Source organism: Chlamydomonas reinhardtii, chromosome 16 (assembly GCF_000002595.2).
Source record: "Chlamydomonas reinhardtii strain CC-503 cw92 mt+ chromosome 16, whole genome shotgun sequence".
Taxonomy (NCBI): domain Eukaryota; kingdom Viridiplantae; phylum Chlorophyta; class Chlorophyceae; order Chlamydomonadales; family Chlamydomonadaceae; genus Chlamydomonas; species Chlamydomonas reinhardtii.
In genome coordinates, this window is record NC_057019.1 from 1,424,332 (window position 1) to 1,443,138 (window position 18,807).

At 67.1% G+C, this 18,807-nt stretch overlaps 1 protein-coding gene across 1 annotated transcript; it reads left to right on the plus strand.

The window, feature by feature from the left end:
* Positions 1-40: 40 nt before the first annotated feature.
* CHLRE_16g652400v5 (uncharacterized protein) lies at positions 41-18,792 on the plus strand. Its single transcript, XM_043070822.1, has 35 exons — positions 41-292; positions 695-754; positions 1,359-1,434; positions 1,768-1,898; positions 2,163-2,378; positions 2,803-2,918; positions 3,219-3,339; positions 3,494-3,595; positions 3,806-4,539; positions 4,766-4,922; positions 5,180-5,293; positions 5,502-5,623; positions 5,900-6,029; positions 6,178-6,262; positions 6,450-6,508; positions 6,729-6,968; positions 7,197-7,310; positions 7,511-7,732; positions 8,035-8,216; positions 8,590-8,683; positions 8,825-10,028; positions 10,246-10,430; positions 11,011-11,334; positions 11,592-11,768; positions 11,998-12,359; positions 12,615-12,753; positions 13,175-13,302; positions 13,638-13,863; positions 14,093-14,236; positions 14,477-14,722; positions 14,906-15,097; positions 15,316-15,516; positions 15,835-16,047; positions 16,248-16,427; positions 16,650-18,792. The coding sequence occupies exons 1-35, from the start codon at positions 185-187 to the stop codon at positions 18,135-18,137; spliced, it is 8,592 nt and encodes a 2,863-aa protein (XP_042915465.1). The 5' UTR covers positions 41-184; the 3' UTR covers positions 18,138-18,792.
* The last annotated feature ends 15 nt before the right edge of the window (positions 18,793-18,807 follow it).

The following is an 18,807-nucleotide window of genomic DNA, read 5'->3' on the forward strand; positions in this document are numbered from 1 at the left end:
GTATATTAGGAACTTTGCATTGGTCTCTGCGTTCCCGCTTGCAAACTTACAGCAACTCGCACAGCGAGTTCGTGCTATCCTCGTCGCGCTGTGCGCGATGCAATAACAAATAAAAGATGCAGCAACATCTGTAATTTTCATAAGGCTCTGAGGAGGGCCTGAGGAGTGTGGGCGAGCAGCGAGGATGTCTGAGGACGCGCCCCTCCCGGACCCCCCGCCCCCGCCTCCGCTGGAAGGCGAGAAGGCGCCGCTGCCTGCGAAGCTCGCTGGGCTGCAAACAGCATTACCGCAGGTGCGCAGTGAAAGGCAGAGCGGCAAGCTCTTGTTCGCTTGGCGTAGAACTCCACTATCGTCGCAATACGGGCTTGTATAGTGCTGAACGTCATAATGCTTGCGATTGCATCATCTGAGCGTCAGGGCGACGCCAGCAGTTGCTCGGCATGTTGCTCACCAGGTGCATTCGACGGGGAACACCAGTACGCGGTTGAGTTAGGGGCTTCACGGAGCAGCTCTTGTGTGGCAACCATGGCGTCAGAAGGTCGAGGGGAGGGGTCGCGTGCCGCGAGCACGCCAGCGGTGAGCTGGGTGGTCACCGCGGTGGTGACCCCTGGCACCTCGTGCAAGCACAGGCATGGTCGGACCCTCAAACCCATCCCTCCCCGTGCCATGCAATCCTGTGACCTTCCACTTGCAGCAAGACTTCCAGAAAATCATCGTCCATGGAAAGCCTAAGGAGCCGGACCGGGAGCGCAAGGTGCGGGGGGTACCTACTTGGTTTCACAGATACCGGCGGTCACAGCTCACAAGCCACCCGACCCCAGCTAGACCTGACGGTGCGCTTAAAGAATTGAACGGGCTTCTTGGTCTGTGGCCATAGGTCAGAGGGCTTAGCGGCATTGGTAGGGACTGCTGCCATCACATCAGCGCTACATGAGCCGCGGCCGGCAACGTGCGCCGACAGCATATGTGGATCGGTGGGGATGGCAACAGCTCTCGCAGCAGCAAGCAGCTGTTGCAACGGAAGGAGGGGACATGGCAGGCCGATGCAGACCTAGCGCAGGCATCAGGGGGGGCACTGCCCCGGCCGGCGCCGTGGGCACGGGGAGATATAGTTGCGGCAAGGGCAAAGGCCAGCAGGGGACAGCTTGCAAGCACTGAGTCAGCAGCAGGATGGCAAGGCCCTAGGCAGGAGCAGCTGCAGGGGCAGGGGCAGGGGCAAGGAGGACAGTGGCGGCATGCCCGCGTTGTTGCGGCACGGGGCATCAAGCGGTGGTGCCGGGGAAGACGGGTGTATCGGGATGACTGCTGGTTGCAGCCATTCGCTTCCTTCACCCTGTCCGTTTGTGCTTCACCCACAGGCTGTTTGCAAGCCTCCAAATGACCAGCACCTGCCAACATCACGGCTAAAGCTATTTTGCTTTGACAAGACCACGGGTGAGCGCTGCTGGGGAGTAGCCTGGCGCGCGGCTGGTTGGCGCAGCGCGGGGGTTGGCGGGCGAAGGCAGCATGTGGGCAGCGCCATCACAGGACAGGGTGGCCCGGGGCGACGTGTATGTCATGGCCGAGTGCGGCAGGCGGAAATTAAGGCGGCATGGGACACAGGCCAGGGCACACGGATGCAGCATGGCGCAAGGAGAAACGAGCTGGTTGCATGCAGACTTGAATGGCAGGGCGCAATGCCGGGTAGCCTTGGATGCGGGTGTCGGCAGGAGCACGGTATGACTGGCGTAATGACTATGCGGTTGCTCGGCATCTGTGCGGTCGCAGGCAAGCCGCTGGCGAATGTACAGGTCGCGGTGAAGACGCTGCCAAACAACGACCCGGACAAATCTAAAAGCGTGTCCAACGCCTTTGGCAACCGCGCCTTCTCGCGGAAGGATGGCTACGTCAGCTGCAAGGTGAGGCTGAGGCGGTTGGGGCCGCTCGCCGGCTCCGCGCGCCATTGGCCGTGTGTAGTCTCGCCTGGCCGCTCCTTGCAGCCGGGGATCTGAGAGGCAGGAACACTCTACCATGATTCCATGGCCCGACATGCGGGCAAACTCCTACAACACCACCGACGGCAGCACGCCCGAGTCCCCCGCCTCCTCACGCCCCCTCCTCCCGCTTGCCGCCCCTCTCCCCCCCTCCTTGACTAATCATGAATGTAACCCCCTCCCCGCCAGGTGTTGGCTGGCTACCCGTACCTCATCTCCGCCACCGCCTCCGGCTTCCACGACTTCGGCCACATGGGCGAGCACCTGCTGCTGCGCCCCGGCGACGGCGAGGTGGTGGAGGCGGAGGTGGGGCTGGTGCCCATCCGCATCGCGGTGGTGGTCACGCTGCGCGAGCTGCGGCCGCTGCACCACCCCGACTCCATGCAGCGCGACGTGACGGGGCAGGTGCGCGGCGGCCTGGCGTGTGGGGGTGGGGTGGGGTGGGGCGGGGATGGGCGGGGCGGGGCGGGGCGGGGCGGGGCGGGGCGGGGCGGGGTGGGGCGGGGTGGGGCGGGGTAGGGTATGGCAGCGCGGGGATGGGCGGGGCGGGGCGATGCCGGGGCGGGACGAGAGGTCGGGTGGAGGTGGCAGAGGACGAGGCGCTGGGTGGGGCGATGGCGGGGCGGTGAGGCGTTGTGGGGCTGGTGTGGGCAGGAGAGATGGGCGCTGCGGGGTGGCGGTCTGGCGCGCGTGCAGAGGGCTGCAGAGGGCGTAGGGCGATGAGGAGGCGGGCGGGGCGTTGGAAGATTGGATTTCCTGGACATAGACATCTTCATGGGTACCTCGCTTCCTTGCCTGCAAGCCCCGCCTGCCCGCCCGCCCGTTGCAGGTGAACCCGCTGTTCTCGCTGCCCAAGATCGACACGCGCTTCGGCGTGCCGCCTCAGCGCGTGTCCTTCTACAGCAGCGAGGGCATCAAGATGGACTTTGTGGCCACCACCGTGGAGTGAGTGGCTGGTGCTGGTGGGGGTGCTGAGGATGGTGCCGTAGGTGGAGTTGACTGAGCTGGGGGGTGGCGGGATGGAGTAGTCGCGCGTCATGAGAAAGTGCGTACATTGTCGCATGTGCGGTGATTGTCCGAGTGGTGCACAGCCTGGTTCAGTATGTGGGTGGCATGGCGTGGCATGGTGCGTTCCGATGCGCCTTCTTCACCCTTCCTCCCTCGAGCCGCCAGCCGCCCTGATTAAAGCAGAGCCTAGCACCAGCAACCCCGCCGCAACCGCCGACCACCCCTGTGTATCCACAGGTCTCAGGACGTGCTGGTGGGCTGGCCCGGCACACTGGGCAACACCGCGGAGGCCGCCACGTGCTCGTTGGGCATCTACTCCACAGACAACGACGGCCACTGCTTCTTCTACGGGCCCAAGGTGCGCGGGCTGCGCTGGTGTGGTGTTGTCTCGCGCGGCCGGGCGTGCAGGCCGGCGTCTGTTGCTGCTCAATGCTGCTGCGGCTGTTGCATGTGTAGGACCGGCTTGATGCCGTACTGACGCGTCATGCTGCGCCACTTGTGTCGGTGTGCAGGTGGGCGGCAAGCGCGGAAACGGCCGCAAGCCGCGCGACTGGTCGCAGATCGACGTGGGGCGCTGGGAGTACACGTGCAAGTACCACCTGCGTGCCAACTGGGTGAGTGAGGTTTGGCCTGCTGTCGCCGCCGCCCGCAGTCCGTGCCAACCACCGCACCTTAGTGCCTGATGCTGCTTTCATTCGCGCGTCCGAAACTTCGACTTGTCAGCTCGCTCTGCCGGCGTTCGCAAACTAGCATTCAACAAGGCGCGCACTCGACCCATGCGACCATACCCCGCACCGCTTCTCCTCCCTTTTTCCGCTCCGCAGGAGTCGCCGGTGTGCATGCTGTTCGAGTCGTACCGGCGGCAGGTGGACTACCCAGCCCACGTGGCGCGCTACCCGCCGCGCGGCGACGCCAAGGACCGCCTCAACGCCTCCCCGGGCAAGCGCCGCGCCTCGCTGGCCGCTCTTCTCCCCGGAAGCCGGGAGGAGCTGGCGGCCAGCCGGGAGGCCCTGGCGCTGGCGCCCGTGCATGAGATCATGCGTGCCAGCAGTATCGCGGGCAGCACCCGCGGCGGCGGCGCGGCGGCGGTGGGAGCTGGGGCCGGCGGCAACGGCAGCACGCCGACGGGCGTGAAGAACAAGGAGCAGCTCATGAGCAGCTTCTTGGAGAGCGCGGCAGAGGTAGCGGCGGTGGCGTCGAGCGGGGGCAGTGTGGCGGACCCGAATGAGCCGGAGGCGCCGCCGCCGCCGCCGCCTCTGGAGCTGCAGTCGTCGCACGCGGCGGCGTCCGCCGCCGGCGGCGACGGGGCAGAGGCGCGCTCCCAGGCGGGCGCTAGCGGCAGCGGCCGCGGGCGGCCGGGCAGCAGCCGCGGGCGGAATGCGGTGGCGGCGGAGGCGCGCAGCGTGGCGGCGGCTGCGGCCGCGGCGGCGGCGGGCAGTGCTTTGGACCCTGATGAGGTCCAGGAGCTGGAGGCGGAGCTGGCTGTGTACCCCGACAACAACATCCACAACTACCTGGACCCTGGGGAGTACAAGCTGCAGATGAAGGACCCGTCCAGGTGGGGGCTGGGGGCTTGGTGGGGGCTGGGGGCTCTGGGCTTGGTGGGGCGCGGGGGGCTAGCTTGGTGGGGGGGGGGGGCTCGGGCACGGGGCTGGGGAACGGCTTGGCAACGGCTGGTGGGGGATGGAGGGGCGTGGCTAAAAGCACGTCCTCAGTTTGCTGACCCACTCCACAATAGAACCCCTAAAGGAGTACGCCCACACGCCGGCCTCGTGTGGTCGCAGGCTGCTCATCTTCTACACCTACAGCGGCGACGGCGAGGCGGCGGAGATCAACCGCGCGCAGAACGCGGTGGTGCCCTTCACCATGCGGAACACCGACGACTCCTTCATCCACCCGCGCGACGGCTCCATCCTGCGCCCCACACAGTTCCCGGTGCAGGTGTGTACGGCATGCAAGCGGTGTGGGCGCGGGTGGGCTAGCCCAACACGTTTCGCGTGTACCGTGCCTCTCAGTTGCTCACGACGTCCTGCTTGTGCAAAGCTTGGGCATCTATCTCAGCCAGCCCGCCCCGCGGCCCCATCCCCTGGGCTTCACGGACATCGGTAACAACGCGCCTGCTATACTACTGTTTCCTGGCTACGCCTTCACTTCTTAATTACTCATGCATGGAACCCCCCGCCGACACCCTACCGCAGCTGTACTGCCGCGCCCGGCCCTGGTTCCACATCGCGGTGTACGACGTGGAGAGCCTGGAGGAGGTGGGCACCCGCTACGGCCTGTTCTTCACCATTGAGCGCATCACCATACAGGTGGGCAAACGCGGGCACGGGTTAAGGAAACAACACAAGGGTGTTTGCTTCCGTTGTGCTCGGCAGCACAAGGATTGCTGTGCGGTGTAGTGCAGGCGCGAGCTGCGTGTTTGTGTCTGCCAAACACGGCCTTTCGTTGGGATGATTCTGTGCCGTGTGGCATCGCTGCCGCTGACGTGATTGCTGTCCCGGGTGCGTGTGCTTGCAGCCCGCCGGCACTAAGGCCCGCGGCAGCGAGGGCGACGGCATGAGCAATGGCGGCGGTCCGGGGCGGCGGCTCAAGGGCCAGAAGGACGAGCGCAACGCGGACGTGGACGCATACCTGGAGAAGTGAGCTGGACGCTTATTGAGCGTGGGGGGCTGGGCACTTGTGGGGTCTGGGGTCACCGTGATCAAAACAAACATGGGGCTGGGGACTTGTGGGAGGTAAAGATGCGCTATGGCTGGCTGGGAGGTTGGTGGTGGTGCTGCTGCGTGGGTGCCGCGTCCGGCCTGGCCACAACCCAGCCAGGTCAGGGCATGCTGCGTTTTTCTTGCTCCTGACCTGGCTGTGTCTGAGGAGTGCCCCGCTCTGCTGTCTTGTTGCGTGCGGCTGCTGTGTCCCAGGCAAAAGGAGAAGGGCAAGCTGGCTCACCTGTGGGCCAAGGCCGAGGTGGCGGAGGCGGAGGCCACCGGCAAGCAGTTCCTGCTGCCGCAGGATAGTGAGGCACTTGACCCCAATGTCTTCCCCTACAAGGTGAGGCCGCGCTGGCAAGGTGCTTGTGTTTTGATTGCCATGCACATGTCTGCTATTTTCGTAAGTATCTGCTCACAATCATTGCACGTTGCAACCTCCGACAATGTGCTGCTGCTGCTGACGCGGTTGCTGACGCCGGCTGCTGCAGGTTGAGGAGGTGGAGGTGGTGAGCGAGTTGATGTACAGCGGCCACCTGGGCGCCAACAAGGACAAGATGTGGATGACGCCGGGAGGTCGGTGTTCCGAGCAGGGGGGCACTGAGCAGGCCGCGGTAGACGGACACAGGGGTGTAGCTGTATTGAACCGTAGCGGCTAATGCGCAAGCCGAAGCGGGCATTTGTGACGTTTGCGCCTGCGCTTTTCACGCGCTCCGCGCTCTTTCCTCCTCCTCCTGCTCCGTCTCGCCCCCCCCCCCTGCAGACAAGTACCGGCTGACAGTGCAGATGCGGACGCCCTTCCTAGACTACGACGCAGTGCAGGTGGGCGCGCGCCCACCGGACCGGCGCCACCACCCAGCAGAGCGCCACACTCCTCCTCCTCTCGCCAGTCGCTTTGCTTTCCTTCCGTCCATTTGACGCCTCGACTCGCGCTGCCCTCACGCTACCGCCAGTACCCCTCGCTATCCACTCAAACACACACCCAAACACACACCCACCTCAGCGCCACCCCTTCCAACATCCACACGCCCCAACGCCGCAGGTGCGGGTGGCCAACTGGGAGCTGGAGCCGTTTGTGTTCTACGCCATGCGCAAGGTGGTGCTGCTGGTGGGCGTGCGCGAGGCCTTCAACCAGCAGCCCATGCCCCACACCGAGGTGGTGGTGGAGGTGCGCGAGCCGCCGCAGCCGCCGCGGCCGCCCGTGGTGAAGCCGGAGTGGTGCGAGGCGCCGTCCGCCTACGCGCAGCGCATCATCGACCAGCTCATCGACTACGTGGTGCAGGTGCGCGCGGGCTAGCGGGGCGCGGGTGCGGGTGCTGGGGTTTTGGGGGTGATGGGGGGCTGGTGGGTGCGTTGGCGCGTGCGCTTGCAGGGTGCACGACATGGACGGCACCGTGGAATCGGCTGCTCAAGAACTCAAGCTCTACCTCCTTCACCATAAAAGTATGCTCCATCTCTTTGCCGCCTGCTCCCTTTGCCGCCTGCTCCCTTTGCCGCCTGCTCCCTGCAGAACAACCGCGAGGCCATGGCTGTGGAGAAGGGCCCGGCCAGCGAGCAGCGCGGCTACACGGACGCGGAGGGGCTGGTCAGCTTCGAGGTGCCGCCGGAGAGCCGCGTGTTCGTGGTGAGTTGTCTGGCGTGCCGCCGTGCTGGCGTGGTCGCAGGAGGTGGTTCGCAACTCTGCTATCCGGCTATCCCTCCTGCCGCGTCCTTCACCCAACCCTGCAGTGCTGCACCAAGTTGACAGCCCTCCGGAACCTCCTAACCCACCTCCTGTATCCCCCACCCCCGCGCCCCCACGCCTCCTTCCCCCTCTCACACCAGCGCGCCGTGAACACGGTGGACTTCGAGGCCACCGAGTCCACCAGCGAGCGGCTGCTGACGTCGGAGCCGGAGCAGTTCGTGGGCTTCCAGCTGCAGCGCATCTGCCGCACCGCCGCCGTGGTGCTGGACAGCGCCACCGGCGAGGGCGTGCCGGGCTTCACGCTCAAGGGCTACGACATCACAGACTATGTGCCGGACGTGCCCAAAGAGGGCAGCAAGAAGGTGCGAGGCGTTTGAGGGGTGTCCTGGTGTGTGTGTGGGTGTCTGGGGAATCACCATCACTCGCATCACAGGTTTCCCGATTGTCCCCAACCACGCTGGCTCTCTCCCGCCCACCCACCCTTCTCCCGCACGCCCTCCTCGTCCTCCTCCTCCGCTCCCCTCCTCCGCCCTCCTCCTTTCCCCACCTCGCGACACTCCTCTTTACCATCTTTCCCCACCCCACTACTGTGTACCTTTGTACCTGGCTACGACTTCACTTCATAAACTTAATGCGTGTAACCCCACCCCCGCACGCGCCCCAGGTGCGGCAGCTGCTGGACCCCGACCTGCTGGACGACGTGGACGTGGAGGCGCTGGGGCTGGAGCCCTTCCAGGTGGAGACCACGGGGCCGGACGGCGCGGCCATGCAGCCCTTCTGCCGCCGCGCCGGCCGCGTCATCAAGGTCCTGGTGGCGGCGTCGCCGCGCAGCCACCTCATGCCCAGGTGGGGGGGTACGGGGGCGGGCAGGGGCGTTTGGGGGTGGGGTGGGTTGGAGGTACCAGCCCAAAGTGAATCGAAGCCAGTGCAATACGGGGGAGGGTTGAAGCGGGTCGTTGGTGGGTTGGGGAGGGAGAGGGCGGGCGGTGGACATGGAGGCGGAGGCAGTGTGTGATGAGGCGGCGTGCATAGGGACAGTTGCATGGGCGGGTACTGGCGCGTGGGGACGTGGAGCAGTTGCGCCGCGACGGCCAGGGCCTGGGGGGGGGGAGCCCACTCCTGGCTGCGCTGCTTGCCGCACCGCCGTGACGCCCGCTGCGCCGTGTCTAACATCTCTTTTTTTCGCCCCGCTCCCGCTCTCTCCCCCCCCCGCGCGCAGCCTGGTGATGCCGCGCAGCGCCAACGCGCTGTACGTGGTGACCAGCGACAAACACAGCGTGGTGTTCAAGGCGCCCAGCAGGCCGCGAGTGCGGGTGAGGCAGGGGATTGGCGCTGGGCTGCTTGGGGCTGAGCGGGAAATGGCGGTGCTGCATTTTGCCGGTGTCCGTTCAGTACCGTGAATGCCGTTTGCCTGGTTAACATTGCACGGCATGTGTACGTGTGCGCACGTGCAGGTCATCTGCCACGACACGTGCACCTTCGAGGAGATTTACGGCGTGCGTTTCCGAGTCATGGTACGGCGGATCGAGGCGCCGCCGCCGCCGCCCGAGAACGCCTCCGGCGCGGGCCGCCGCTCCGGTGCCAGCAGCCGCATCATGTCGCGCGCCGCCAGCCGCGCCGGCAGCCGCGCAGGCAGCCAGGCGCCTTCGCGCTCCATCAGCCGCACCAACAGCATGCGCGCCAGCGCCGCCACCGCGGCGGCCGCCGCCGCCGCCGTTGCCAACGCGGCGGCGATCGACGCCGCGGTCGCGGGCATCGCTGCGGAACGGGCTGCGGCGGAGGCGGCGGAGCCGCCTCCGCCCCCGCCCCCTCCGCCGCCGCCGGCGTTGCTGGCTGCCACGGCGGCGGCGATCGCGGTGCTGCGAGACCAGCAGCGTGACACGGTGTCGCAGGTTGAGGAGCTGGAGCGGACCATGGCGGAGCTGCAGGACCAGCAGGAGGCCGACCTGGCGTCGGGCTCCGGCTCGATGGAAGCGGCGGAGGCGGTGGCGGCGCAGCAGCGGCAGCTGGAGCCGCTGATGGCTGGCCTCAAGGCCTCGCTACAGCGGCAGCAGCAGCAGCTGGATGAACTGCTCGCAGCGGAGGCGGAGGCCGCGGCGGCGGTGGCAGCCGCCGCCGCCGCCGCAGCGGAGCAGGCGGCACTGGACGCCGCCGCGGCGGCGGCTGCGCCGCCGCCGGAGCCCGAGTTTGTGCCCGGGGCGGGGTACAACGAGGCTGCAGCCAAGGCGCTGGCGGCTGCGGCGTCTTTCAATCCGGACGCGGCCATGGCCTCCGGCGGCCTGGACGCGATCTTTGGCACTGGCACTGTCGCCGCTGCCAGTGCGCCGCGCGCCCGGCGCAAGACCAGCGACTCGCAAGGCGGCGGTGGCAGCGTCGGCGCCGCGGGCGCCTCCCTCCGCACGCGCCTGCGCGGCGTGGGCTCCGGCAACGGCGACGGCAGCGCGACTCGCGGCGGCGCCGGCGCCGCAGCAAACAGCCGCAATGTGGGCATGGGCGTGCGGGCCGAGGAGGATGACGCGACGTTGAAGCGGCGTGCGGAGGAGGAGGCGATGATGGCGGTGTTTGACCAGGCGCCGGAGGAGGAGGAGCCGTGGGGGCGGGTGATCTGGGACAGCGTCACGGGTCTGGAGGAGAACGACAACCTCATCCTGGAGGAGGGTGAGCGGGGCCGGCCGCTGCGTGGCTGCTGCGTGGGTGCTGCGAAGCTGTGAGGGTGTGTGGAGGTTGCCATGGCGCTGTCTGCTACCTCTCCGCTGCCTATTCGTTTCCCACGCCCGCCTGCGAACCCAGCCCCTTCTACCAACGCTCCCGCAATCCTCGACACCACCACTAACCACCACTAACCACCAATACCAATACCTCTGCCCCCCTGCAGACGCGGAGGTGGCTGTGCAGATCTTCCCCTGCTGGCCCTACGACGTGCGCAGCCAGATGCTCAAGGGTCGGGCTGTGGGGCACGTGGGCCCGCCCGACTTCCGCTTCTACCTGCCGCGAGACGGCGACGCGTTCCGCTTCTGGCTGGAGCGCGACAAGGCGCTGCCCGACTTCTGGGACGAGCAGGTGAGAGCGGCGCGGCGGCTTTTATGGCAGCGACTGGGGGGATGGGGCGTTGTAATTAGCAGCCCTACTAAACCGAACCCGATGCGGGGGAGGAACGATGTGGTGCCGCATGGTGTTAGTATCGCAGCAGGGCCAGGGCGTGCTGGGATGGCTACTGGGATGCGGCCGGGTCTGTCTTGGCGGGACTGTCTTGACCTGCTGAGGGATTCAGGTTGGCCCAGCATTATTGGCAAGCATGCGGTGTGCGGACTGTCATCCTACAGCTACAGCAGTTATGGAGGCGGCAACAGTCAAGTCCTTAACCCCCCAACCCCCACCAGGCCTCCAGACTGCTGTAGCAATAACAACAACAGTAATAACTGCCACCAGCTAGCGCTGTACTTATATTCATCCACATTAATCATGTCGAGGGGACAGCCCTAGCTGGGGGTAGCTGGGGGTAGCTGGGGGTAGTTATTATTTTTGTTGTTAGCGCTCGGCGAGCTCAGCGAGTGCTGTTGTCCGGGTGTGTCGTTCACCTTTGATTCTGACACGCGTGCCCCTTGCCACCCTCCCGCCACTTTCTCCTCCACCCGCGCAGGGCGCCGCGCGGCTGCCGTATCACCCGCTGGCTCGCCTGCAGCCGCTGGCGCCGCCACACCGCCTGCTGGCGCGCCCGCACGGCGACCTGAAACTCCTGCGGCCGCCCGCCTTCGACCTCAACGCCATCACAGATCCCGCAGTCACTGCCGACACGGACCCGCGCCTGGCTAGCGCCAACGCCACGCCGCGTGTCAACTTCGCGGACGTGCCACTCACCATCGACGACGGCGGCAAGGGTACCAAGTCCGGGCTGGTGCCCAAGCTATCGCTGGCAGGGCCGGAGGCGGAGGACCTGCGGTCGGCGCTCAAGGGATCGGAGGAGGTGAGCGTGAGCTCTTTGCGTCCCTCAAGCTCCCATACGCATCAGGTTCCAATGCCACACTGCTCCAACAGCCATGACTGAGAGCGCCTAGACGCGCCTAGAACAACTCGCCCGCCTGCCACCGCCCCCTGTTCCACTCCTCCCAAACCTCGCATTCCATTCCCACCCACCTGTCCCTGTCCATGCCCCTGTCCCTGTCGCATCCCAATCCCCAACCCCAATCCCCAACCTCAATCCCCGATCCCCTGTCCCCGCAGGTTCGCAAGCTGCACCGGACCGTGTCGGCGGTGCAGTACGACCCCAACGACGCCAACGAGGACATGAACGACCTGGCCTGGAACCAGCTGCGCCTCAGTGACGCCTCCTACCTGCCGCTGGAGCGCACGCGCCTGCTGCAGTTCCTCACCAAGTGGGGCTCCTTCCCGCACATACAGGTGGGCGTGGCTGTGCGGGCGTGGCTGTGGCTGCGCCTGCGTGGGCGTGTTGCCGGCTTGCGGGGCGGTAGTGGGTGCGTTGGGGTCGGTGGGATCAGTGATCGACACGGGGAGCAAATACATTGTGGCTAGCATGCTGAGGTAGCACGCTACCTTGACACCTCACGGCTCCGCAGCTCTCATCTTTTCTTGCTTTACACCTGTGCTGTCCACACACACACCTGGACAGGGCGGCCACTGCAAGGCCTGCGCCGGTGTGGACCGCACGCCCGACACCAACCCGCTGCTGCTCGCTTCCGCGCCGCCCACGCCGCGCTTCGCCGGCGACTCGCCGCGCAGCGGCGGCGGCACCGCGCGCAGCGGCGCCGACGACGCCGCCGGCACCGCGCCGTACGGCGGCCACGGGCCGGCGCACCGCGGGGCTCTGTACCGGTCGCGCCTGGTTCCGGGGCTGGAGCTGGCGGCGCAGTGGGTGTTCGACCAGCGGCCAGCGCCGCGGCCCGAGGTGCCTCCGCACCTGCGCCGCTTCGTGCCAGACCGCTTCGCGCGCACGCATGCCATCGTGGCGCACAGCGAGGCCATCTACTGCAAGTGAGTGTGTTGCTGCTTGATGGTGTTTAGTCGGTTACCGGTACCCGCCTTCAAGAGAAGAGTGTAGGGGCAGGGTGCGCAGGCTGGATGCTGTCAAGGCAGACGTGCCGTACTGTGCTGTGCGGCTCTTTTTCACGGCGCCTAGCCAACCGTTCGTGCCACTCAGCTCTCTCCCCCGTCGCCCATCCCGCGTCCCCGCACCCTGCTGCTCCACTCATCCGCCCACCTTCCACTCGCCCGCCGCCTCCGCCTCAGGTCGCCGTTCTTCACGTGGTGGCTGCCCAACGGCGGCGGCGTGCACGTGGCCGTGAACGACGGGCTGTACCGCGACCTCATCCCGCTCATCGATGCAGTGGCGCTGTCGGTCGAGTACATGGACCAACACCTGGAGAAGGTGGGTGGGTGGGTGGGTGGGTGCGTGGGTGGGTGGGTGGGTGGGTGGGTGGGTGGGTGGGTGGGTGGGTGGGTGGGTGGGTGGGTGGGTGGGTGGGTGAGTGGGTGGGTGAGTGGGTGGGTGGGTGGGTGGGTGGGTGGGTGGGTGGGTGGGTGGGTGGGTGGGTGGGTGGGTGGGTGGGTGGGTGGGTGGGTGGGTGGGTGGGTGGGTGGTAGTGGGTGGGTGGGTGGGTGGGTGAGTGGGTGGGTGGGTGGGTGGGCAGGTGGGTGGGTGGGTGGGTGGGTGGGTGGGTGGGTGAGTGGGTGGGTCCGAGCGAGTGCCGCGCGTTTGTGACAGCGCTGTGCTGGTGTCGCCCTTTACAGCTATGACTACCTCTTCTCCTTCGATCATGCCGGTATTCCTGGCTGCTTGTTGCGCGCAGGTGAACAAGGTGAACGAGGGCCGCGGCAAGCACGGCCGCTTCCTGCTGGGGCACGAGGTGGTGGACTCGTTCTGCGGCGGCGTGTTCATCTTGGACGTGTCCAGTGCGCAGCCCTTCTCCGGCATCAGGTGGGCGGCCGGGCGGGCGGGCGGGAGCGCGCGTGAGGGCGGCTGATGGCGGGGCGGGGCTGGTAAAAGGGTCCGACCCAGCACTCGGGCAATGCGGGCTCGAATCAAGTGACACGCTTATGGTAACACCGTGGCAAGCGAACAGAGTAAAGAGGTTTTCTGACACACTATGCATTGATCCGCCGCCCCACCTCGCGCCTCCTGCTCCGCACCCATCCTGCCCCTGCCCCTGTCCCTGCTTCCCATCCAACACCGCCTGTTCCTAACTGTTCATGCCTGGAATCCCTCCCCTCTTCTTTAAAATAACATGAATGTAACCCCTCCCCTCCGCACAGCTTCATGCTGGAGCAGCTGTCCAAGACGTTTGACTACTGGGCCGGCTCCACGCCCGAGGGAATGACGCCGCCGCGCTTCAACGTGTTGCTGTGCAGCCGCGATGTGGTGGAGTGCTGGCGCAGCGGCCTGGGCTACGTTACGGAGGGGCTGCTGGGGCGGCTGCGGCCCTGGTACGAGGACGTCAAGCAGAAAATGCCGGCCGCGCCCGGGTTCAATATGGAGAAGGTGGGGACGGGGTCGGCGCGGGCGGCGTGGGGAAGGAAGGGAAGTGGGCGGGCGGGTGGGTGCGGGTTAGGGTTTCGAGGTTTGGTGATCCCGTGGGAGGTTTCAGGCGCGAGGCGCAGTTTTGGGAGCTGGGAGCTCATCCTCGTATCAATGCCACAGTGCCGCTCCACCCCAGCAACGCTCTTGTGAAGTGTTTCGTGCCCCCCCCCCGCCCGCCGCCGCCCCACAGGCGCTGCGCACCGCCGCCGGCATGGCCAAGAGCCAGGTGCCGCTGTTCCTGCTGTGCGGCGGGCTGCTGGAGAGCCCGCTCAACACGCCCACGGAGATGTCCAGGGTGCTGTACGACATGCAGCTGGCATGCATCAACACGCAGGTGCGGGTGCGCGTGTGTGTGTGTGTGTGGCCTGGGCCGGGAAGGCGCCGCGCGGCCGGGGCCTGGGAGTTGTAGGCGTGTGTGAAAAAGGGGGCTGGGGTTAGCCCTGGTTGTGTGCTTTCTGCTGCTGTCTCCATATATTCACCCCGGCCACCCGGCATTGGTCGATTCCGCTTCCCTAAAACTCGACCTGAAGCCACCTGACGCTTCCCAACCCGCTTCCTGCCCGTGCACCCGCAGGCGCCCATGCAGCCCGTGCATGCCGTGGAGCTCTACCCCATGCCGCAGGCCCGCGTGGAGGGCGGCGCCTCGGGCGTGGCCCCCGCCTCCGAGGCGGGAGACGACGACATCGGCGATGGCGCCGGGCCGCGGGAGCTGCGGCCGCTGCCGCCCGCAGCGCGCCTGGGCGGCGCCGACGACGGCATGACAGAGGTGTCGGTGGAGGAGGCGGCGGCGCTGGGCTCCAACATCTTTGCGCTGCTGGTGGTGGGTGCTGGGGCAGAGGGCGCTGGGGTCCGAGTGCTTGGAGTGGGAGCATGCTGGGGTGCCAGGACCGTCCTTGATACCTCAAGCAGCTTTACCTCCAAGGTTACGGCGCGCTCTTTGTCGAGTACCGTTCGGTATCCGTAACACGGCCTGACCCAACCCAACCCAACCCGCCACCAATAGGACTCTCTGGCCTGCGAGCGCGTGCGACTGCTGGAGCTGTTCCGCGAGGTGGACAAGGACAGCGACGGCTGCCTGGACTGGTCGCAGCTGTACCGCCTGGTGCTGCGGCTGGTGCCGGACGCCACGCCCGCGCACATCCGCTACGTGCAGCTGCTGCTGGACCGCACTGGAGACAACCGCGTGCGGTACAAGGTGAGAGAGGCGGGCGCTGCGACAGGAAGGGCTGTGCGGTGGCGTGGCGTGGCGTGGCGTGGCGTGGCGTGATGGAGGGGTAGCGGGGGCATGATGCGCGGCTTCGACCACCTGGGTCCGGCTTAGAGCTCATATGCTTCCTCAGGATTCCCACCGCCTCTCTCCTCAACGCCGCCCCCGCCCCGCTCCTGCATCCCCCTCGAACGCCGCCGCCACAGGACCTCGCGGCGGCGGTGCGCGCCTGCTCGCGCGGCGGCATCACGGTGTCGCTGCGCGACCGGCTGGAGGTGGCGCTGGTGCTGCACAAGATGGCCATCACGATGCTGGTGGGCCGCGTCACGCCCGCCGAGCTGTTTGCGCGCTACGACTGTGACGAGGACAGCTATTGGAGCGAGAAGGAGCAGTGGAACATGCTCAAGGTGGGGATGCCGGGGTGGCGGGCGGCGGCCGGGCGCGGGTTGAAAGGCTGTTGGTAGTAATGGGGATAGGAGCAGGCTGCAAGGAGTGGGTTGCAAGGATGGAGCCCACGGATGGAGCCGGTGAGGCAGGCATATACAGGCCAGGAGAAGGGCCAGGGAGAGGACGGCCCGGACAGGTGGCAGCCTTGCAGGCAATCCCAGCATCCCTGATTCCCTGGCCACGACAGCGCAATTTACACGGTATCACATGGTGACCATTTGCACGCCGTTGAGCTGCGCCTCGCCCCTCACGCCCCGCAAACACTTATGCTCCCCCAGGACTTGTTCCCTGGCCTGCGCCCCGCCGAGCACGCGCTGTTGTTCGAGGCGTTCCAGGACGTGGACAAGAACGGCGACGGCCGCATCAGCCGCGACGAGTGGAGCCGCGCCTTCAGCGCCGGCGGCGTGCCGGGACTGCCGGGCACGGGCATGCTGGGCACGGCGGACCAGATCCAGCGCATGAAGGATGCCGGCGAGCTGGATGACTTCACGGTGAGCGGCCAACTGTATCGCAAGACTGGGTTTGGGGCGCTTGTGCCCATGGTAAATCTTCAAGCAATTTCCGCAACATGTGTGTCATAGCGAGCAGGGGTTTGCATACCGGTAATGCCATCAACCATCGTTCCATCAACGCCCGCTATTGACCAAACCTCGTTCCACTGACCACACAAACGCGCACACACACCATACAGATCATGGCCATGAAGGCGGCGGAGGAGAACAAGCGGCTGTCGCGCATCCGCGGCGCCGACTTCCCGCTCACCGCCGCGCTGGTCAAGATCGCGGGCGCCACACGCGGCATGCACCGCCGCCTGGACCTGGGCCGCGCGAGGGCCTTCGCCGACCCCATTGACCTGGTGCCGCTGCAGCAGGTGCGTGTGGGATGGAGCGTGTGGGGTGGATGGATGGCGGAGAGTGTGGTGTGGATGAAGGAAAATGCAGGCCTGGGTGGGTGGGTGTACAGCTTGAGGGAAGAACAGGCTTCGGGTGCGCAAAGTGTGGTCGTGCAGATTGCTTGCGTGCAAGACATTCCGGTGGCCTCTCACCTCCCCAATCCCAAAACCCCTTGCGTTCTGCGCCACTGCCTCGCACAGGTCCGCGACGCGCTGGACGCCAACCTGCAACAGCTGCTGGCGTTCGAGAAGGCCTACGGCAAGCAGCTCACCGCCGAGTACCAGGACCGGCCCTTCCGCAACTACCCCGGCCAGGCCAACCCGCTCACCGCAGACCCCGGCTCGCTTGCCCGCGGCGGCGCGCGCAAGCGCCCCGCCTCCGCCAACCGCGCGCTGCGCCCCACGCGCGAGTCCTCCTCCGCCTACTCCTCCTCCTCCGCGGCCACCTCTATTGCCCCCAGCTCCGCGCACCGCGCGGGCGGGCTGGGCAGCACCGCTGGCCGCAGCGGCGCCGGGAGCTACCGCGAGCCGCCGTCGCCGTCGCGGCCAGAGTCGGCGCGAAGCGCAGCCCGGCCGCGGTCGCGGCCCCACTCCGCCGCCTCCTCCCGGGCCCCGTCGTCGCGGCTGCTCGAGCCCACGGCCTCACACACAGCCTACCTCGCAGCCACAAACAGCGGCGGCGGCGGCGGCAGCCGCCCCGGCAGTGCCGCGCCCGGCTCTCGCCCCGGTTCCCGGCCCAGCTCCCGGCCCAGCTCCGCATCCCGGCAGCGGCCGCCCATGTCGCCTGTGCCGGCGTGGGCCACGGCGGCGGCGGCCAGCGACGACCCGCACCTTCGCAAGCTCGCTGAGCACGAGGCCAGCTCCGGCGAAGTGGGCGCCATGCCGCCACTGGGCCGCGAGCACAGCGCCAGCAGCCAGCAGGCGCAGCCCTGGCACACCGGCGCCTCCGCCGGCCTCGGCCTGGGCGGCGGCGCTGGTGGCGGCGGCAGCTTCAGCAGCCGCGCCGGCGGCGGACTGCTGGCGTCGCGCCCATCGGGCAGCATTGCTGACGTCAGCGTCGGCGATGGCGGCGCCGGCACTGGCGGCGGCGGCGGCGACCCGCGCCTGGCGGGCCGTCAGGAGTACCGGCCGCCGTCGGAGCGGTCGCTGCTGCGGCCGTCGGCCTCGTACGGCAGCCGGACACCGGGCTCAAGCAAGGCGCCGTCGGCGGAGCCCAGCGCCGCCAGCGTGAATGGCGGCGGTGGTGAGGCGGCGGCTAGCGGTGTGGGAGGCGGCGACGGCGGCAGCAATGCGTCGTCAAGGCCGAACAGCGCACCCGCGCGGCGGCCCGGCGGCGGCAGCAGCGTGGGCGGCGGCAGCGTGCGCGGCAGCGTTGCGTTCGGGGCCGGAGGCGGCGATGGCAGTGGCGCTGGCATGCCGGCGGTGTACGGCAAGATCCCGCTGCCGCCGTCGGCGCGGCGGCAGCTGCCCATGAAGAGCGCGATGCTTGGCTTTGAGGGCGAGGGGCTGGAGGGCGGTGCGTCTGGCGGCCTCCCCTTCCTGTCATCCCCCGACCCCAACGCGCCGCCTGCTGGCGCCGGCGCCAGCGGTGCTGGCAGCCGGCCCTCGTCTGCGGGGCGGCGGTCGTTCGGGCCGGCTGGGTTCCGAATGGACTCAGGCAACAGCCGCACGTCGCAGGGATGGGTGTGATCATGTGGTGCCGTTAAGGTGCGCGTGGTCAGGGAGGCCCCCGGGGGGCGTATGCTGCTGGTATCGATGGGCCTTTGGCTGCCGAAGCCAGGGCGCGCTCAAGTGTGCCGCAGACGGCATGCGCCTTTGCGCATTTTTGCGAGGTAGGGCAATCGAGCACTTCGATGGCTGCCATGAGGGCGTGCATCTCGACGTTGCACGTGAGGGCGCCAGAGCCAGCGGCGCGCATGCAAAATGCGATCTTGATCGTCTAGTTGCATTGTCTAGTATTAGTTGGTGGTGTGTACGCAGTGACAGCCATGCATGGCACCGCGTGCAGAGGTGGGCGAGGCCGGTGTGGTTGGGGGATGCATTCTTCAGTCAGATCTTCAGGTGGTGTCACATAGACGGTCGCTCGACGTGTTACATTATAACTTTATTGCGCATTGTCACAGGCGGATGTTTCCTATGAGTAAAGGATGCGATTGGTCACACGTTAAGTAAAGACGAACCGGCGCGAAATGCAAATGCACGGTAGGGTACAATCTGCAGGTTGAGCTTGACGTACTTATCGATTGCTTGTACTTTTCATTGACATATGCTTCTTGCTAGTGACAACGAGGCCGCTGAGGCAAGCCCTTCACCTCCTGTAAAGGCGTTGTCAATTTCAACGTTCCGTGTTGACCCACAA

Excerpts from the sequence above, each read along its gene's own strand:
- CHLRE_16g652400v5 (XM_043070822.1), top strand. The coding sequence starts at position 185 with ATGTCTGAGGACGCGCCCCTCCCGGACCCCCCGCCCCCGCCTCCGCTG. Across the intron at positions 5,294-5,501 it reads TTGAGCGCATCACCATACAG|CCCGCCGGCACTAAGGCCCG; the intron begins GTGGGCAAACGC and ends GTGTGCTTGCAG. Across the intron at positions 13,303-13,637 it reads CAGCCCTTCTCCGGCATCAG|CTTCATGCTGGAGCAGCTGT; the intron begins GTGGGCGGCCGG and ends CCCTCCGCACAG.